The following is a 21,045-nucleotide window of genomic DNA, read 5'->3' on the forward strand; positions in this document are numbered from 1 at the left end:
AAATAAGTACAAGGTAACTAACAAAACGAAATACCAGCTTCAATTTGCTCTTTCCCACCCTGTGTTAAGTTTGTATGTTCTCCTGCTGCATGTGCAGGTTTTCCCTCTGGTTTCCTCCCACGTTGAACCTTGGCACTCTTGGAGAAGACCAACTATTTCTATGTCGTGCAGAAAAATGCGCCACAGATGTACATTTAAATATGTTGGCATCCAGTAAATAGTTAAAACAACATTGTGAGGTTTGCTGATTCTTTAGTGTTCAGAGTTGGTACAGGTAATTGAAATCCTTGAAAATGCTTGAATTTAAATGCTATAATATAATTTGAATTTTGAGTGACGTGATTGTAAATTCTTGAAATTGTTGCTGTTTCTCAGCAGTCTGAGAAAGTTCTGAGGCACACAGTCTGTCGAAAATGAAGTTATGTTTGAAAAAAAAGTTATGTAAAGTATTTCTCTATAACCTCATAAGCAGATAATTGGGATATAAAAAGAAAATTATACTTCAGAATTATGTGCTTTGTTTTTTTTTACAGTGCAATCTAAAACCGCTTTGTTAAACAAATTAAGTTATTAAATGTGCAATGCTACCTCATGAGCAGATAATTGGTATATAAAAATCTACTGCCACCTACTGATATGGATGACTATTACATTTCCTTGTCTGAAGATAGCAAAAATACTGAAATAAGACCTAATTTTTTGCGAAAAATAAAATTTTGGCAAATTCCAACAGTACACTAGACAAGGTCTCACGGAACGCTGGTTGAAAAACAATGCTATAGACCACACAAAATGAATAGATAATACAATGTAAATAATACAATGATGCTGATTCCTCTGTTCTGGTGGCTTTTCTTTGCAATTGCATTTCCTAGTGATAAACGGCAGATGGCATTAGTTTATATGCCATCGTCATTTAAAGTGTTATTGCCGCTAAGAGGACAGGTGAACTTGAAAATTTGCTTTTAAAGTGATTTTAAGGTGTTAAAGTTGTCCATTGTTGGTAATAGGAATGAGTGGAGAAGTGTTGTAAAAGGATAGTGGGATGTTTTGGCGCTTTCTAAGGGATGGACACGGCACCTGTATGATGCGGTAGGGGTAAAACAGTGAAAGCTGTCGGGCCCTGCTGGTGAACAGAAGCGTGTGTTGTGTCACCCTGACCCGAGTGACATGGCCGCTTTCTTGTGTCCCGTTTTCATCTGGAGGGACGAAAGCAAGACTTGGGTGCCGAGGTGCTTAACTTGTTTGGGTGGTTGGGCATTCGGGTTGGCCATGGTCCAAAAAATTTTGAGTGTTTTTTGTTTTTTACCCTTATTTTATTCTCTTTCTTATTGTATGTGTTTGTCTTGCTGTCGGTCACCCCTCTTGGGGGATATGACCACGGTAAATAGATAGATGGATAGATAGATAAAGTTGTCCATGAATAAGATATATGAACCCTCAATAAAGCGAGCATTAAAAAAAACGACCAGATACCCTTGTTCTGTTTTACTCCACTGTCAAAACACAAAATCACTTTGGATCCTTCCCCCCAATATGCAAATATAGAAAATTACGCACTAGAAAGCATTCATCCTGTATAATCACGCGTATATCATTTGCGGTTTGGCGCGCTCACTTGTGTGCTAGAGTGTGACAAATCTCGCGAGACGTTCTCCACATCTCGTGGCGCTCTGGCCGCCCCAAGTCTCCCCGAACCCGAAGCCCTCCCCTCAAAGCCCGCCTGGCTTCTCTCCTCACCGGGCACAAGGACGTCAACACTCCGCTGTCGGCACCATGGAGCACATCCACCGGGTAAGTACAAAAATCCCACTTTTGTTACTTATCCCTCAATTATATTTGTTAAAACAACAAAACGTCCAATTTAACGGACTTTCAACGTCTTGGAGATGCTTGCGGAGTGAAGGGAACACAAGCGGGCTTTCTTCCATTCCTTTACGGGAGCTGGATGAAAGGATTCGCGGGAGGAGTGGAGCTCCCCCCCTCCTCCGACGGCGGCTACTTGTGATGGAAGACTGGCGCCAAATCGTTTTTACGCATGAAAGGTCACATTGTTAGGCGTTTATAAGCGTCGGGATAATAAAAATCGTAAACGAGTCTTCGGACGATAAACGTCAATAACAAGGCATCCTAATGTGTCACTCGGTTGATGTTGAAATCGAAGTATGGAGTCTACGTGGAGTGTTTGGAAAGGAACCACACACAAGGGGAAGAAAACAACATGTTCCACTCTTTTCCACTTTCCAGTTCAGTAGCTGCTGCAAGTCTCCTCTTTGCTTATTTTGCTAACCAAATCAGGCGTTCCACCGGCAGATGTTTTTTCTACTTGCTTCCACGCACGCACCTCCAAAGTCTTCTACACTAGTGTTTTTCAACCTTTTTGATGAGCCAAGGCACACCCTTTTCATTAAGAAATCTCGATATACACCACCCGTCCGTCTTTTTAAAGATTATTGTCATTATTTTATTTCCGTTAAAGGTTAAATGACCGTGTTGCCCGAGTTGACAGTGTAACGTTTTTCTTATCATTTGAGCACATCGTGGTGAAAGAAGCAATGCAGGTTATTCTTTTTGGTTAACGGTCTTGCTGCAATCTGGTTTTCGAGTTTTATTAGTGTCTTTTCCTGTTTTTTCCCTAAATATATAACAAAAATAATAATTAAAATGAGCATTTTTTGTGGCGTTACAATAAACATATACATACCGGTACTACATTACAACAGATTTTTTTTTTTGTAGAATAATTTAAAACAGCAAAATCACATGCAAGTTTTCATCTTATTTTTTACATTATTTGCTTTATAGTTTTATATTCAGCGTATTCCCAAAATATTTTAGAAAAAAATACAGTAAGCATACTTAAAATAAGGAAAACAAAATAAAAAGATTTTGTCATGATGACAGATTAACTTCACCTGTGCACGCTCGTTTGGCGCCAGCCGCTGCGGGCTTCCTGATAGGTTCTTCGTCCTATTTAGGCTCAATCCTTTCACTCGAATGTTGTCAGTCCGTCAGCAAACCTCTGTTTCTACAAGGCAAGCACTTTGACTCTGACTCCCGTCGGTCCCGCTTTTTGAACCTGTTTTCCACCTGTCCGTTCCTGATTTCCCTGTATGTCTACGGCTACGACCCGTTTTTTTACCCCGACCACGTTTTGCTTTCCCGTCCCGGCTTACGACCCGTTTTTGATCCCGACCGCGTTTTTCTCTCCTGTCTCCTATTGACCTATTTTTCCGTCCTCGACACCACGATCTCATGCTCTCGAAGACCTACTTCCGCATTCGGAACGCGTTCCGATTCTGTGAGCGGCTTGCTTCCCGCGTCCAGCGAGCACCGGATCGCAGGCGCTGCCTTTCCTCTTTATCTCAATAAACTTGTGGTTAACGTTATGCATCTGGGTCCTAATTCCGTTCTGATGGTGACAGATTTACGTTCTAACTTTTTTTCCAAGTTTTTTTTGTAAAATACTGATTAAAACAGCAATGTAAAATATAAAGATTTTACTTTATCTACTTTATTCTCAGTGTTTTTGGAAAAATAACAAAAATGAGGCTGAAAATCAGAATATTTATTGGGCTGCTTAACAATGAAATGTGGGCTGGAAATAACCCCTGGTCCGTAGTTTTGACACCACAGATTTATCGTGATCTTGCAACTAATGTGATATTGGAAATCCAAAACACATTTGCTAAGAAAATACTAACATTATTCAAATGTTGTTAAAGAATTTAGTGGAGGAACCTTTTGTGATATTTATAAAATGGCAAATTGGTGCAAATTCATTTGACAGGAAACATGATTTAAATGTAGCGTGCTGTGTGACGCAGCCCTGAGGCCTTGAATCTGATATCTGCATTAATAGTCTCGCTTGAGTAGCAATTCGAAAACACTGTGTTGTTTGTCGTGGCACGACATGCTGTGAGAAATTATCCAATTACCAAACAGTTAAAAAAGAATACATAGAGGGACATTGGTTGATTTATTGACATTTGTTTCCTGTTCATCCAAAAACAAGGTTACAATGAAATCAACGACTTTATGAAACAATTGAGAAAAGCAGAAAGAAAAAAAAGGCTTTCGGGAAGCATCCGGCGCTTATCTTCGTCCTGTCCCCTTGACAGTCGAAACGCTTTTCACAATACAGACGCTGCCCTACTTACGAATGAGATATGCTATATTTTGTTTAAGGTTTATATAAGTATGTTTAAGGCTTGTGTACCTAACCTGTATTGTTTTGTACTAAAAAAATAAACATTTCATTAAATGATATGCTCTATAAAGATATATAAAGTTGAGTTTAACTTACTTTTGGAAGGTGGACTTCAAGAGTAAGGCGACTTCTTTATCCGTGGTAGAAAGTGGCCGAAAAAAAGCGATCTAACCATTTTCTCAACCGCATCAAGCTTTCCTATTCCACTTTCGTTTCCAAAGAAATGTCTCAACTTTTCTTTACACTTTACACAAACCATATTGAATGGATGCACGAGGTATTAAACAATACAAACATCAAAGTTCTTAGCGTGCTAGATACAGTACAATACTGTATGTTTACACACGAACTTGGAAGTAGAAGCCAGATTTCTTCTTCGGGGAAGATGCCGGGTGACTTCTCACAGCGCCACTACACGCCGGTATCCGCTAAAAGAAGCACTACAGAACTGTCCTCTACTCGGAAAAAGGTGCACAGAATGTAAAATCTTACTTACAGCAATGTCCGGATATTTTTTCGACATTCTGAAAAAAATGTTTTTATCTACAGTTTTGCGTAAGTCGAATGGTCTTGAGTAGGGGAGCGTCTGTAATACATTCAGGAAACCGAATGATTATGATGGAGTATAGCATGAAAAATGAATCACATATTATCATTTGTATATGTAATCATATCAGATTCACTTTAACACAATAACATGACAGTTTCTCAGGAAAGTTAAACCAAACCAACGTATAGCTTAAAGGCGCAGTGTGTGATATGTAGTATCTCCTTGTTGTAAAAAATACAATTAAAAATGTCATTCATTTAAAAAACAACAGCAAAAATGATTTAATTCAGTGTTTCTCAACTTGTCTGACTTGAGGACCCACCGACCTACCTAATTACGAGCCCCGACCCAAAAAAGGAATATTCCCTTTGAAGGCACATTGGTGTTTGATTTAGTGCCTCCTAGTGGTAAAAAAAATAAAGAATAAAACACAATATTGATTTAAATAAGCAAAAATACAAGTAACACATATAAACATGTATTTTCTAAAATAATCTAAGGTTGAGAAATCATTTTTTAATTTGACATAACATAAGCCTTTCGTAGAGGGAGCAGACGTAATTTTCGGTAATCTTGTTGCTACGGCCAAAAAAAAGAGAAAAAGCTCAAGAAAATCTTGGTTATTGTTTTCCTCTTTTTCTTTTTCCTTTCCCCTTCTTTCTTTTCTTACTTTTTCTTTTCCTTGTTTTTTATTTTTAGTTTTTATTGCATTTTTTACTTTTTGTTTTTGTTTTTCATCTTTCTTATTTTTCTTGTATCTTTCCTTTTTTCTTTTTTTCTTTTGGAAATGAGAAGCAAAATGTCATGCTTTGGTCACTTCGTGTTTCCGTATTTCAAATTTTAACCTGTGCTTTTTAGCACTCGTTTTCTGTTGTATTACACATTACAGCGGCATCTAGTGGTCAAATAATACGAATGGTCCCTTTAACGCTCATTTAGCTGCATTTTCAATGAATACAAACTATTTCACCTTATTAGATTTGTCTACAATAAAATATAATCTGTGTAGAAAAAACCTTTCTGGTGCATGAAATGGCGATTGCTCTTTTTTCTTAGCATTATTTTGCAAAGGAAGAGCCCCATGACCCACTTTTGTGTCCCGACCCACCTGTTGAGAACCACTGAATTAAATATAAATAAGCAAACTATCACATGAACGCGCATTTTTAAAAAGTGCTCGTAGGTTGTGAAATTAGTTTCATTTTTATATAACGTTATCCTCATCAAGAGGAAGCTGTCATATTTGTCCACCATGTTGATGTTACAGATACCCAAATACCTCAAAAAAGCCGGGCAAAAATATGAAAAGTAAATAGGGTGTTTTGGTCACTTTGTGTCTCCATAGTTTGTAATTTTCCTTGTGCTTTGTAGGAATGCTTTTTTGTTGCACTACACCCTGCAGTTGCATGTATTGGTCAAATAATACACATTGTGAATTTAATATAAACTCAGATAAAATATGTAAAGATTGTTTCTCTATACCTTCCAAGATCCAAATTTGAACCAATTTGAAATTTGACTGGCTAAACCCACAGCAATATCACATAGATGCATGGAAAGGAAGCTGAAGCAAACCACAAAAACAGCGTTAATCATTATCTAACAGTATTAATGAACAAAATATAATGAACACATGATGCAGATATTTTTTAGGCCAGCAGAGAAGACCTTGCAGGCCCTCACGGTCCACCACTTCCAAATATGTGTTTTGGCTCCAATAAAAAGGGTGGGAAACTTTGTTTGAGATGGACTCCAGCAAAGAGCCACCCCCTCGCCTCCGTTTGTTCGCACTTCTGTGATAGTCCATAACTCACAGAAGGGCTTGTGTACTTCCCACATGCCCCCCTCCCACGGGACACTTTCCCCCTCCATTAAAAAAAAAACGAACAAAAAGAGCTCACGAGGGTAGAGTGGGGTGCAATTATCTAACACTGCGTTGTTTTAATCATGTTTTCTTTAGTTGCACTGCACAAGGCTGTGGGATGAGTCCAGCACATTCCGTCCTTGGTTTTGAACTGGACACTTGCGTGACAAGTGTACAATCTATGTTATGCTGGTTGCAGAGCTCCTAAAGAAAAACAAGCGTTTCTTCTGACATTCACAAAAAACATATTTAGAATGATTCAAACCCATATCATTGAACTATGCGGCCACCTGAATGTCTCATTCGGAAATAAAACGCTCGGGCAAAAATGACTCTTGCAGTGACAAATGTTAGAAACTGTTCATTAAAATGGCGCAGTGAGAATTTTGCGGATTATGTGAGACCAGATGGTGTCCTATTTTGGCATCTTTGTACGGTAATCCTTCTGCATAAGGAGGTTATGATTTAAAAAAGAGTGCTAGATAAACCCTAAATAAATTCATGTTTAAATATTTATCATTAAAGGGGCAGTGTGTATTATTTAGTGCTCTCTAGTCGTGAGGAAAACTATCTGTTAAAATAAAACGATATTCTGTTGAATAATAAGCAAAAATATATGAGCTTGTCACAAGCCAGAAACGGAGACAGGAACCAGTAGCGTTCGTTTACTCAGTTTTATTGATAAAGAGGGAGAGCAGGGCTTGCTTCCACGATCCAAGGATCGACGGACACTGGTTGCAGGTGGCGGGAACGCGGAAGTGGTGCTTCCGTGTCGAGCGAGGATAATCGTAGACTGAAGGGATACTGGTCACTAGCCGGGACGGGAGAGCAAGGGTGGTATCGAGTTCGGAAAAGAGGTCAGCAACAGGTATCAGGCGGGAAACAGGGCAAAACAGATCGGTGGTCGGGATGGTAGTGCTATCATATAAATGTGCATTTAAAAAAAAAATACTATTTGATTGAGAAATGTGCTACTTAACATGAGCCTCACCTAGAGGCAACTGACCTTATTGCCGGACATCTTGCTGCTACAGGTAGCCTAAAACCTCCAAAAGGCTGAGCAAAAAAAGGAGAAGTAAATTGATGGAGTTTCCTCAGTTTGTATTCTTCCTTGTGTTTTTTATCACTAATTTTCAGTTGCACTACACAATACCCAATAATATACACAACTATATATGTCCCTGGTCAATGCAAAAAGCCAATTCCATCAGAGGAACAGTTGCCTCTGGATGCTCCATCCAAAGAATTCTGGATGAAAATATCAGAGATTTTGGATGATGTCAGATGTCAATATCAGATTGGACACCCTTGGTGGAACATGGGAACATAGATTAAAATGAGATTCAATTATATTCAGATTTTTGCGTGTGTTTTTGTCTGTATTGCAGTCAACAATAACATAGTTGAGGTTTAAAACAGAAAACGCAAACAAATCTGTGGATTTTATCACGACATTTAATGTTTTTTTGAGGAAAATCCAGAAAAGTAAGTACCCCTAAGAGTCTGGACTGCACAAAATTTACCAACATTTTAAATGATGAAGAATGTAAAATGTATACTGTCAAGGTTAAAACTCGAGATTGTATCAGGATGAAAAATGAATACACTCTGAGTCAGAGATTAGGTTTTTGATAGCCCTTCCATTAGACGCGCGTCCCATCTGAGCTGTCTCCTAGATCTGCTTTCAAGATCGGCTCAGGCAGGAATCACACACCCCCAATGGCTAGAGACTCATTTATTGAAAACACAGGCATAAAGCAACACATCTGATTGGCTAAAGCGATGTCACATGATTACATGATACAAATGTGATTGGTTTAGACAGAAATCACATGTTTGTCGCTAGATGGCGTGCGAGCTTAATAAATGAGCAATAAGGAAAGTGAAACTTTGTAACACGAAAGGTACAATGCGTCACTGTGAAGTCAAGGGAGTAGGAAAAGGGAGGCAAGCTCTTCCCCAGACTTCCCAGCAACAAAGTGAAGGCCATCTTGATAAATAGTTAGCGGGCCCCAACAGGATACAATTCTTGCAAGAATACAAACAGCACCTTGATATAATCTGTGGCTTCGTTAAGGTTCTTTTGAGGATAAAATCATACAAAGGCACATACAAACTATAATCAAACTATAATTTCCCTTACACATATATTTGAAAGGGACATTGTGTATTATTTACTTAATTTATTTAAAAAAAATGATTTAAATAAAATACAAAAACACATGAGCAATCGTATTGTTGTAAATATATTGTATTTTCTGCACTATAAGGCGCACCGGGTTATAGGGCGCACCCCGAAAAAATAGTTTTTGGTCCTATATTTGACATACATAAGACGCACCGGATTATAAGGCGCTACAATGGGAACGTCGACAAAACAGTCAGATAGTTCAGTCAAACTTATTACCCCCTTAACATTCCGAGAGCTTGCAAAGATGCAAATACGTGTCGAGAACACGTGCGGATGCGGTGTCCGTACGATGTCACTCAAATGCATCGTTCCATCATTCGGAAGGTTAAAGTCTTGGGATTCAAGAAATGCCAACCATTCCTTAGTTTCTATTTTCGCTCGCAACTTTACTGTGCATATGACAATAAACACTTGGAATTGAGTTTAATTTAAAAATAGACACTCCATTCCATCCATTATCTGCACTGCTTATCACAGAAACATCGAGTTCAGTCTGAAACAAGATACAGGGAAAATATAAAGCCGAAGTAGCTCACCGAAGTCGTTGTGTTCAATAATAATGTGCAGCCATGGTCCTCTTATATCTGTGAGTTTAGTAAATCCAGGAGAATAAAATATTTACAAATACAGAATAGTAAAAAAAATGCTTCCTGTATGCCGTCAACGATGTGCTATACGCATTCATCTTTTTCGGCCAATTGCAGGCTTTGTTTTGCCGCTTCAGCCAATGCCAGCCTGTAAATGATAAAAAGGATCCGCCCCTTGACCTCCGAATAACTTTAGCCAATAGTGATCGATTCAACTGATGATTGACACATCTTTTTCGGCCAATTGCAGGCTTTGTTTTGCCGTTTAGGCCAATGCCAGCCTGTAAATGATAAAAAGGATCCGCCCCTTGACCTCCGAATAACTTTAGCCAATAGTGATCGATTCAAATGATGATTGACACATCTTTTTCGGCCAATTGCAGGCTTTGTTTTGCCGTTTAGGCCAATGCCAGCCTGTAAATGATAAAAAGGATCCGCCCCTTGACCTCCGAATAACTTTAGCCAATAGTGATCGATTCAAATGATGATTGACACATTGGTTAGCCAATGAAACGCCGGTGCGTGTGCGGACTACTTGGAGTTCGGGGGAAAATCTAGTCGGCGGCTGCAAGTTACCGGTAGTTGGAAGACTTTGCGATTTAATACTGATCCATAAATAAGGCGCACTGTATTATAAGGCGCATGGTCAGCTTTTGAAAAAAATTAAGACTTTTAGGTGCGCCTTATAGTGCGGAAAATACGGTACTTATAGGTCAAAAAATGTGCGTTTATATTAAATAACACTAGCCCCACTCAGAGGGAGCTGACATAATCGTGCGCGAGCTCGTTACTAACTACCCAAAAACACAAAAACCTTGTGAAATGTTTGGTCACTTCGAGTGTCCGTAGTTTGTATTTTCATTGGGCTTTTTAGCTCTCGTTTTTAGTTGCACTACACAACACAGTGACACCGAGTGGTCGAAAAACATTCACTGTTCCTTTGAAAATGTGAAACTCAGGTAAAGTCATTTCAGTAATGTAAAAGCTAGGCAACAAAAATGGTACGGCTTGGTCACTCTGAGTCTCCGTAGTTTGTATTCTTCCTTGTATTTTTAACACTTATTTCCATGTGCACTACACAATACAGCGTCGTCTAGTGGTCAAATAATGCATACTCTTCCTCTTGAATAATCATATTTTTGGGGTTTGAAAAACTGTGTATTACTATCTTGCAACATTGATTTAAATCAAGGGTCTCCAACGTGGTGCCCACAGGCACCTAAGGACATCTGAGGCAGACGCGAACTTGTTATAAAAATAGCTCACCAGTTCTAGGTCATTGTGATTTTCGAGTAAAATTCTTCTTCTAGTGCTTGACTGAGTCTAAATGGCCCTACTTCCAATAAAAAACCTGGTAATAACATAGTAACAACATAATAATGACAAGATAAGTTGTCATTTTAGAAATGCACATCAAACTGTGTGCCCTTTGCGCTTACTAATAGCAAAAAGTAGCCCTCTGCTTGAAAAAGGTTAGAGACTTTAGATTTAAACGTAATCACACTCGATGCTAAATCATATTTCACTTTCTTGTCTGTGAGTTAATTAACCACCGAGCACTATGACAGCACAAACATCATTTCCTCATTTATCAACTGCTCCTTTCCTTTCACTGAGACCTCTCAAACTGCACTTAAATCAACACTTGGCCTGAATCAGAGTCTTAATCACATTTCCTTCTTGTTTCAGCTGCAGTTGAGGAGCAGGAAGTGTCCCCTTCCGCGATAGACGTCCCGCACCATGGAGCTCAGATAACCTCTTCCTCTTTTCTGAACCAATCTCGGGCCTCGCAGTTCCCGCAGCTTCCGCACTTCAACCATGGGAACGTGGCGCGGATTTCGCGCCGCCTTCATTCTGGGCTCTCTGTTCGTCATCCTGCTCATCATCGCCTACTGGGATGACGTCGGCGGCTTTAACCTCTACCCTCTGCGAGATCGTAAACTCGAGTGTTGCCCGCAAGCAGCCACAGGGCCCTCGCACCAGACAGTAACAGTTCCGGCATCCTTTGCGGGAATATCCACTACCAGGTGGGCTCCAGCAGCGACGAACAAAAGCGCGGAGGGGAGAGAGCGACCGCAAATGGGTAGCCAGGACCCCATAGAAGTTGAGGAAAGGAATGAGGGCGGAAGTAGGGATCAAATGGCGAGGAAGCGGAGGATCATGGATGTGTGTTCAGGGATGGACTTTCCCGGAAGGACCCGTGCATTCGAGCAGATTCCAAACAGGGAATTGGATCACCTGATAGTGGATGACACGCATCAGATCATCTACTGCTATGTCCCCAAGGTAGAGAATACTCCGACCATGTCGAACGCCACCAACCTTCTTCAGCTGGGACCTGCAGGCGGCTGTTGCTGAGTCCTATCGCTTGTCGCTTGCTAGCTTTTGTCAGCTTCTCCCGCTTTTATTAGCCGCTCCAGTGAGTTCTCGCTAACTTGCATCCTATTAAGTCAACACTAGATGGCCCACACTTAATACACAGTTCCATGCATCCATCCATTATCTGCACCGCTTATCCTCAGTAGGGTCGCAGGGGAGGGTGGAGCCAATCCCGGCTATCCTTGGGCAGTGGGCAGGGGACACCCTGAACTGGTTGCCAGCCAGTCCCAGGGCAGACGGAGACAGACAACTCACTTGCTCATTCACACCAAGGGACAATTAAGACCCTCCAATTAACATGCATGTTTTTGAGATGTGGGGTGAAACCTACGCAAGCATGGGGAGAACATGCAAACCACACAAGAAGGTCCGATCTCATGACATCAGACTGCCGCACACACACTAACCACTGTGCTGCCGTGCTGCCCTACACAGTTCCTTCACCGTAAATTTTAAATTTAGATACGTCTCAAGCCAGACATTTTAATTGTATTTGTAATTGTTATCGTAACTATGTGCAGGTTAATTATGAACATAGGATTTGGCCAATTAATTTACTAAATAAAAAAACATATCCATATATTCTTGTCATTAAAAATTCAAACATGCTGGTTGTAGTTTCCAAAAGGAAATGGAAATATACAGTTGTACTTTTTGTTATTGATCCTTAATTATAGGTAGCTATATTTAATGAAATATAGAATTTGAGTTGAAAAGAAGTTGGGAGACATTTTAACAAAGAAAATGTCAGGACCAGAACGGAAAGAACAGAAACAGGACCCAATTGCGTTATGTTTCTCACAAGTTTTATTGAAGGAAAGAGTAGCGGATCGTGGGCGCAGCCCTTCCTCTTTCTTTCAATAAAACTTGTGGTAAACGTTACGCAATTGGGTCCTGAGTCCGTTCTGGTCGTGACAAGAAGTTGCTCATCTTAGTAGTAACCATTTTGCAACTTGCTGTTAACTGAAAATAACATCCCTCATCTACTTCCCATCATCCCAAAAAATGTAATAATTGATACAAATGACTAACGGATCATAATGTATCTGTGTTCATTCAGGTGGCCTGCACCAACTGGAAGAGGGTGATGGTGGTCCTGTCCCAGTCTTTGGTCTCGCCCGCCTCAGGAAAACCATACACCGACCCGGAATCAGTCCCCCCGGACCTCGTACACAATTCCTCGCTTCATCTCACTTTTGCCAAGTATGACACATAATCAGGCAGCAAAATAGTGTTTTTGTTCCGTGTTATCAAGATATCTTTATTATGTGTACTATTTTTAAAGACTATTATAGGGATACTGTATTTTTTAGTGCCTCCTAGTGGAGAAAATGACTTCATTCATAAAAAAAGTAATATTGAGTTTAATAATAAGAAAAAATACATGAAATATAATTAAAGTGAATTTCAATTTAACGACATCTGTAGGGCAAAAACACACACTACTGTCATGAACCGGAACAGGATCAGGACCCAAATGCGTGACATTTCTCACTCAAGCTTTTATTTTACGAGAAATGAGGAGTCATGCACGTTAGGCAGCGGTCTGGCGTGGACAGACAGGAAGCTAGAGACCGACGAGATCGATATCGATTGCCCGAGCAGATATCGGACAGATGGGGTCGATACCGGACGGGACAGACAGGATTGATATTGAAACAGCATATCGAAATTAAACAGGACAATCTAGACGGGAACGAAAACTGGAGAGAATAATAAACAGGACAAAAATAGACAGGAACAAAACTGTAAACCGATATTAAACAGGACAAAATAAACGGGAAAAATACCGGACAGGAAATACCAACAGGAAACAGGACCGAGTCAGAACCCACGTCTTGCGGGGCAGAGGTTCGTTGACGGACTGACAAACGGAGAGTGAGAACACTAAACTTAAACAGAAGGAAAGCCAATCTGTCAACGGGCCGCAGCTGGCACCACACGGGCGGGGCCAATTGTGCGCCATGGCAACCGTGACAACTTATCCATTATTCTTTGCCAAAGCCACGAAGTATGATGACATGAGATGACAATGGTAATGAAGGACTTGAGAGGCCATCGATAGAAGGGGACGGAATTACAAGAGTGGGGCGGAATCTTTTGCAGATCCTCCACAAAGAAAAAGAAACAAAGTACAATGACGGGTGAATAATTTAGAAAAAAGGAAAAAAAGTCCGCAAGAGAGAAGTCCGGGCCAAATGTAATGACTGACATTTTAGGCCCAACATTCGCCTTTGGTACCATGACTAAAAATATTGTGATCATGAAGTAAGACATGATCCATATTTATGTGTCAGTTATATCCTTAGGATCTGACACGCTTCACCAAATAATAATATACTAAAAATGTGCTCAAGGAAATAATGAACTTGCTTAGTAATATCATGATTGGGCATTGCCGTTATCCTTGCTCTATCTTCAGCCAGACAAAAGACCGAATGACCCTGTTCCTCCCCTAACGTAAAAATTTTCCTCTGAGCAGCGTGCGTGTGAAGTTCCCACCTTAAGGTTTATATTAGCGCACGTGTTTTGGCAAGCGTCCGTGGGCCGAAAGGGAGTTATTTACTGAGGCGGAGGAAGAGAGTGCAAGGAGCATGCAGCACAGGCCGACCTTTCTTTGCAAGTCGGTGTCATGTCAGCCCGCTTCTAAGTGCCCGACTCGGTGAACTCTCTTAGCGGACCCTTCCCGTGACACATTTGTGTCTTGTTTTTTGCAAAATCTGGACTTGGAGCTTGCAGTCAAATGTACATATTTATATAAGGTTTTTAATGGGTCAGGGATCCCTAAGAGGTTAGCCATTGAGCTCTTGCTAGTTGATAAGTCTTTTTCTGTTTTTGATATCGGACTCCTGTAAAGAGATTCCATAGGAGTCCACATAGTTATTTCAACTATTATTGCTCACTGGTGTTCGTTTTTTTGACTATTGACTACTGTTTACATCATTGTCACTATGAGCCAATCCTGTTTTTGTTCTTTTGTTTTAGGACAGATCTGCTTTGTAACCTTGGAGATTTAATAAAAAGAAAGGGCTCAGGGGAGACCCTTTTAGAACAGGTTGGAGTTGAGGCTTGGCCTCCTGTTTTCCTTGCAAGCCCAAAATCCTTCAATATCGTTTCTCCTTTTTTGAGTGTCCACTAAACTTTAAACTTATCTAATGGTTCAAAACGGAATAATCAAGATTTCCTCCCACATTCCAAAAGCATGCATGTTAGGTTAATTGGCCGGTCCAAAATGTCTGTAGGTGTGAATGAGCGAGTAAGTTCTCTGTCCCTGTGTGCCCTGCGACTGGCTGGCAACCAGTTCAGGGTGTCCCCTGCCCACTGCCCTAAGATAGCTGGGATGGGCTCCAGCACCCCCGCGACCCTACTGAGGATAAGTGGTACAGATAATGGATGGATGGATAATAATTTTTGTTGGTGATAGGAATGAGTGGAGAGGTGATATAAAAGGATAGTGGGATGTTTGGATACGTTCTAAGGGATGGGCAGGGCACCCGTATGATGCGGCAGGGGTAAACCAGTGAAACCTGTTGGGCCCTGCTGTTGAACAGAAGAGTTGACCTGAGTGACATGGCCGCTTTCTTGTGTCCCGTTTCATCTGGAGGGACGAAAGCATGACCAACTCAGGTGCCGAGGAGCCTAACTTGTTTGGGTGTTTGGGCATTTGGGTTGGCCATGGTCCAAAATTTTTTGTGTGTTCTTTGCTATTTTTCCCTTTTTTTATTTTATTTTAAATTTATTTTCTTTGTTATTGTATTGTTTGTCTTGCTGTCGGTCACCCCTCTTGTGAGATATGACCAAGGTAGGTAGATAGATAGATAGATAGATAGATTGATAGATAGATAGATAGATAGATAGATAGATAGATAGATAGATAGATAGATAGATAGATAGATAGATAGATAGATAGATAGATAGATAGATAGATAGATAGATAGATAGATAGATAGATAGATAGATAGATAGATAGATAGATAGATAGATAGATAGATAGATAGATAGATAGATAGATAGATAGATAGATAGATAGATAGATAGATAGATAGATAGAAATCAAGATAATTTCCCAGTAGATGTCGTCAGCAAGTAAAACATTTCCAAATTCCGGACAGCACCTTTAAACTTTTTAGTATGTTTTGATATTTTATTTTTCAATTTTCCTTTGATTCAAAATGATATAAAAACAATGTTTTTTTTTATTAAGGTGAACATGCCATTTAAGTTCCTGTTTTTGTTGTATGTGTGTAGCTATTTTCTTTTCTTTTTTACATTTAAAGCGATTTTGTTTGGACTAATTTCCTTTATTATTTTTTTCATTTATTGTTATTGTCTTTAACAAAAAAATAAATGATAGTTTGTCCAGTTTTTCCCTCCACATATCAATTTGAAATTTAATAACTTTTTTTCTATTCCTTAATATGTAAAAATAATTGATTTTGATATAATGGCTTATGTATAGGAATAAATTAACAAACCATTAATTAAATTGAACCAAATCAAACGCTTTTGGATTGTATTTAAAATGTCCAGATAATTGTATTGATACCCAGCCCTGATTGCGATATTCAAAGGTTTACTTAGATTAAAGGGACAGTGTATAATATTTAGCCTCTACTAGTGCTATAAAAACATAATTTATAAAAATATAATAACAAGCAAAAATACATGAACTATCATTTAAGCATGCACTTTTAAAAATATTTTTAGGTTGAGAAATTAGCATTTATTTTACATAACACGAGGCTTGCCTAAAGGGAGCTGACAAAATTGTCCACTGATTTCCTGTTAGGAGTACCCAAGTATCTCAAAAACGGTAAGCAAAAATCCTAAAAGTGAAATTCCGTACTTTCAGTAGTTGGCCTTTCTCTTTCTGTTCTGTTGCACTAATTTTTGGTTGCATTATACAATACAGGAAAATCTAGTGGTCAAATATGACATAGTGTCCCTTTTAGAAGTTGTACTTTTGCTATTTCAATAATCAGGAATACACCCTAAAAGTAGTACTTCGAGGCAGTTCCCTGAGCCTGAATTTGAGCGTTATTCTTGTTAAATTCATCGTAGGCTTTTTTAGCCTGATTTTCAGTTGCCTCTTTTAGCGGTTCGTCTCAAAAATGATTTTGTTTGCATTTCCATTATTTATTCATTCAAATAGTGTCAAGAACCAGAGCAGGATCAGGACCCAAACGCGTGACGTTCTCACACAAGCCTTTTATTTTACGGGAAATGGGGAGTCATACACGTTAGGCAGCAGTCTGGCATGAACTGATAGGAAGCCAGAGGCCGACGAGATCGATACCAACTGCCCAAGTAGATATCGGACGGATTGGGTCGATACCGGACAGGACGGGACAGACAGGATTGAAACAGGATATCGAAATCAAACAGGACAAACTAGACGGGAACGAAAACTGTAGAGAATAATAAACAGGACAAAAATAGACAGATACGAAACTGGACTTTGATAACAATAAACGGGAACAATACCGGACTGGAAACACCAACAGGAAAACAGGACTGAGTCAGAACCCACGTCTTGCGGGGCAGAGGTTCGTTGACGGACTGACAAAGTAAGAGAAAGCGCACTGAGCTTAAAAAGACGGAAAGCCAATCTGTTAATGAGCCGCAGCTGGCGCCATATGGGCAGGGACAATTGGGCGCCATGGCAACCGTCACAAATAGTGTCTTTAGTCTGAGCAGCATATTGCTGTTGTTATTATTAATGCAAGCACAGGGGGGAAAGTCTGCATATTCGTTCTTGTGAATCGGTAAAACACAATAATTGGCATGTTGACTATTATACTGACATTCTTTTTTCTTTTTTCGTCTTTATTACGTGTTTGATTGACAATAAAGACAATTCTTTTAAGATGTAAAATAAAGTCATCTCATTCCAAATGTGTCCACCAGGTTTTGGCGCCATTACGGTTCTCTGTCCCGCCACCTGATGGCTCTCAAGCTACAGCACTACACCAAGTTCCTATTCGTACGTGACCCTTTTGTCCGCCTCATCTCGGCCTTTAGGAACAAATTCGGCAGGTATGATAACCGGATCGGTGCCTAAACTATGGTCTGCAGAGTCGTTCGAACCTACTTGTGATGTGTTCATCAGACCCAACGAGGACTTCTATCGCCAATTCGGTTCGGTCATCCTGCGTCGCTACGGCAACCTGTCGGAAAGTTTGCCGGAAACGGCGGCTGAGGCCTTTGCAGCCGGGATCAAACCAACCTTCCAGCAGTTTGTCTCGTACCTGCTGGATGCCCAGACGGAGAAGGAGAGCGTCTTCAATGAACACTGGCGGCAGGTTATACAGTAATCCCTCGGTTATCGCGGGTAATGGGGAACAAAACCACCCGCGAACGTGGAACCGCGAAGTTCATATCAAATAAATTGACAGATAACCATCGAATTACTTGCCAACAATTATTTAAAAGTAATTCTTTAGATCGGATCTGGAATCCTCCAAACTGTTGGAATACCCGCTTGTCAAAAGTATTTCTTTTTGTTATTGAATTAAATTGCTCTCATTGTAATTGGTAACAACGTAGTGAAACCTTGTATCCATTGTGAAACACGGGGAAAAATCGTTTGTATACAATGAGTAATACAGTACTGAGTCAGTTTGGAAACTTGTTCTTGTTTGTAAGTTTTATACTGCTCCCAAGTGGCCTAGGCATGCACACCATGCCAATTTAATTGAAGCAAAATACTGTATGAGTGGAAAAAACAAGGCACCACTGTCAAAGTCAAAAATAAACAAATACGAAGGTACAATTCCTTTATATATGACAAGAAATACAAGTGTTAACAATCACCACCTTTTACTTTATAGTCAGTAAATGACCAGACTAGTGTACAAATGACCTCATGCATGTGTTCCGTTCCACTACTTTAAGTGTAACATGTGCGAATGGAAACTTTGTTTTGGCAGGTGCAGCACACTCACATAAATGCACCATTTTATGCGGTTTAGCTTCAAAAACGACATATTTGTGACATTGCAGGAAGGGCATATAAGGATAGCAGTAATCGTAATCTAAAGCGAAGGTGTCAATTATGCGGCTCCTCCTCATAATCACTATCTTTTTCCCTTTTTTCTCTCTTTCCCTCTTTCTCTATCCCTCTTGTTTTCTTTCCCTCTTTTTTGCAACTCTATCTCTCCCTTTTCTCTGTTTCTTTCTCTGTTCCTCCGCTCTCTCTCTTTTTCTGTATCTCGTCCCTCTCTCTCTCTCTCTCTCTTTCTTTCTATCTGTCTTTTTATTTTCTCTATTTTTATTTCTCACTTTCTCTCTCTTATTTCTCGCTCCCTCTCTGTCTCTCTCTTTCTTTTGTCTCTCTCTCTGTATTTCCCTCATCTCAATTATTTTTCTTTCTTTCTTTCTTTATTTCTGTCTTCCTTTCTTTCTTTCTCTATCTTCTTCTAACTCTTCTTTTCTCTCTCTCCCAATCCCTCTCTCTTTTGTGCTTTTTTTCACTCTTTATCTATCTTTTTGTTTTCTTTTTTGCATCTCTATCCCTCCATTTTCTCTCTCAATCTCTCTCTCTATTTCTTCTCAATTTCTTATTCCTCTCTCCCTTTTTTCTCTCTTTTTTCTTTCTCTGTATCTATTCTCTCTCTCTCTCTTTGTATTTCACTCATTTCCATTCTTTCTTTCTTTAATTCTTTCTCTCTCTCTGTCTCTCTCTCTCTGTCTCTCTCTCTCTCTGTCTCTTGCTCTCTCTCTTCCCTATTTGTCCGGCCCCTGTGAGAGTTTTTTTTTTTCCATGTGGCCCCTGAGCCAAATGAGTTTCACACCCCTGGTCCATAGATTAGAACTGTGTAGGTGTAAAAGTAACAATGGTAAATGGACTGCATTTATATAGCACTTTTTAAGTCACTGAAGACCCCCCACCCCCAAGCGCTTTACAATCTATTTCACACTTACAATCAAGTAAATAAATGATATTTGCAGTGTGCTGAATGTGACCATCATCTGTATTTTGGATTCTAGGTCTACCGTCTTTGCCATCCGTGCCAGGTGAAGTACGACTTCATCGGGCGCTTGGAAACGCTGGAGACGGACGCCGAGCATCTTCTGAAGCTCTTGCAAGTGGACCACCTTCTACGTTTCCCCTCGGGGGCGAGAAACCGAACCGCAGCTAGCTGGGAAAGAGACTGGTTTGCCCAGATTCCTGTTTCAATGAGGACCGAACTGTACAAGCTTTACCAACCGGACTTTGAGCTGTTTGGTTATCCCAAACCCGACAGTGTGCTGCAAAATCAGTAGGCCAGAAAAAAAAAGCTTTCCAACACCATGTCTTCAATGCTGTTTGTTTTGAGTGAATACCTCATGAGACATCAAGTGCCTGACAGTGTTAATTTTTCATTTTTCGTTTCAGCCGAGTATTGATGCAGCAAACTCGCGTCAAAGCTACTCTGGAACACTTTGTTGGCCCTCGTTGAAGCACTTTTATGGGTTTCTTGATAAATTATATGTGAGAGGAAATGTGATGAGGATTTATTTTGCAGGGTAATAAAAATGTGAGCAGCAATCTGGCTTTTAGGTACTTTGACTCCCAAAAATATTTTTGAAATATTATATAATATCATATTTTTGAAAAACAACTGTATATTTGTCACGAACCAGGAACGGAGACAGGACCCAGTAGCGTTCGTTTACTCGGTTTTATTTATAAGAGGAAGAGGAGATGCGGAAGTGGAACTTCCGTGTCTAGTGAGGAGGATCGGAGAGAGGCGGGAATTACAAGTCGTTGACCCGGACTGGAAAGCAAAGGCGGAGTCAAGTTCGGAAACTAGGTCGGCAACAGGAGGCAGGCAGGTAACGGGGCAAAACAGGTCAGGTAACAGGCATGCAGAACGGGGCGAAGTCAGGTCCGGAAACAGGTAGGCAACGAAGATCAGGCAGAGAAAAGCAGGACAGGAACAGAGTCGGACAACAGTTCGCATAACGATCTGACGGCTTCCTCTTGGAAGCCGGGGGTTTAAAAAGAGAGCATCAACCAATCAGCTGTCCAGGCTGTTGGCGCCAATTGAGCAGTCGCAGGCGCTCTCAATCGGTAATCATGACAATACCACAATATGCTCAACTTTTCTTTTTCCTTTTGGTCCAAGGGAACTTTATTTTTTGGATGGATGGATGGATGGATGGATAGATAGATATTAATTAGTATTAATATCTGCAAATTAGTCAGTTCGCTTACAAAAAGGCAGAAGTTGGTTGGTTCAGATGAGTTGGTTGGTGGGATGATCCCTTAACCACTAGGGT

The 21,045-nt window shown here is 40.2% G+C and overlaps 1 protein-coding gene across 1 annotated transcript; it reads left to right on the forward strand.

Moving 5' to 3' along the window:
• The first annotated feature begins 1,638 nt into the window (after nt 1-1,638).
• Nucleotides 1,639-20,311, forward strand: LOC148361232 (carbohydrate sulfotransferase 12-like). Its single transcript, XM_088341976.1, has 6 exons — nt 1,639-1,794; nt 11,092-11,688; nt 12,842-12,984; nt 17,689-17,817; nt 17,891-18,083; nt 19,771-20,311. Exons 2-6 carry the CDS (start codon nt 11,221-11,223, stop codon nt 20,044-20,046), a joined length of 1,209 nt encoding a protein of 402 aa, XP_088198102.1. The 5' UTR covers nt 1,639-1,794; nt 11,092-11,220; the 3' UTR covers nt 20,047-20,311.
• The last annotated feature ends 734 nt before the right edge of the window (nt 20,312-21,045 follow it).

This window comes from Urocampus carinirostris, chromosome 8 (genome assembly GCF_059441175.1).
Source record: "Urocampus carinirostris isolate Australia breed hairy pipefish chromosome 8, RoL_Ucar_1.0, whole genome shotgun sequence".
Taxonomy (NCBI): domain Eukaryota; kingdom Metazoa; phylum Chordata; class Actinopteri; order Syngnathiformes; family Syngnathidae; genus Urocampus; species Urocampus carinirostris.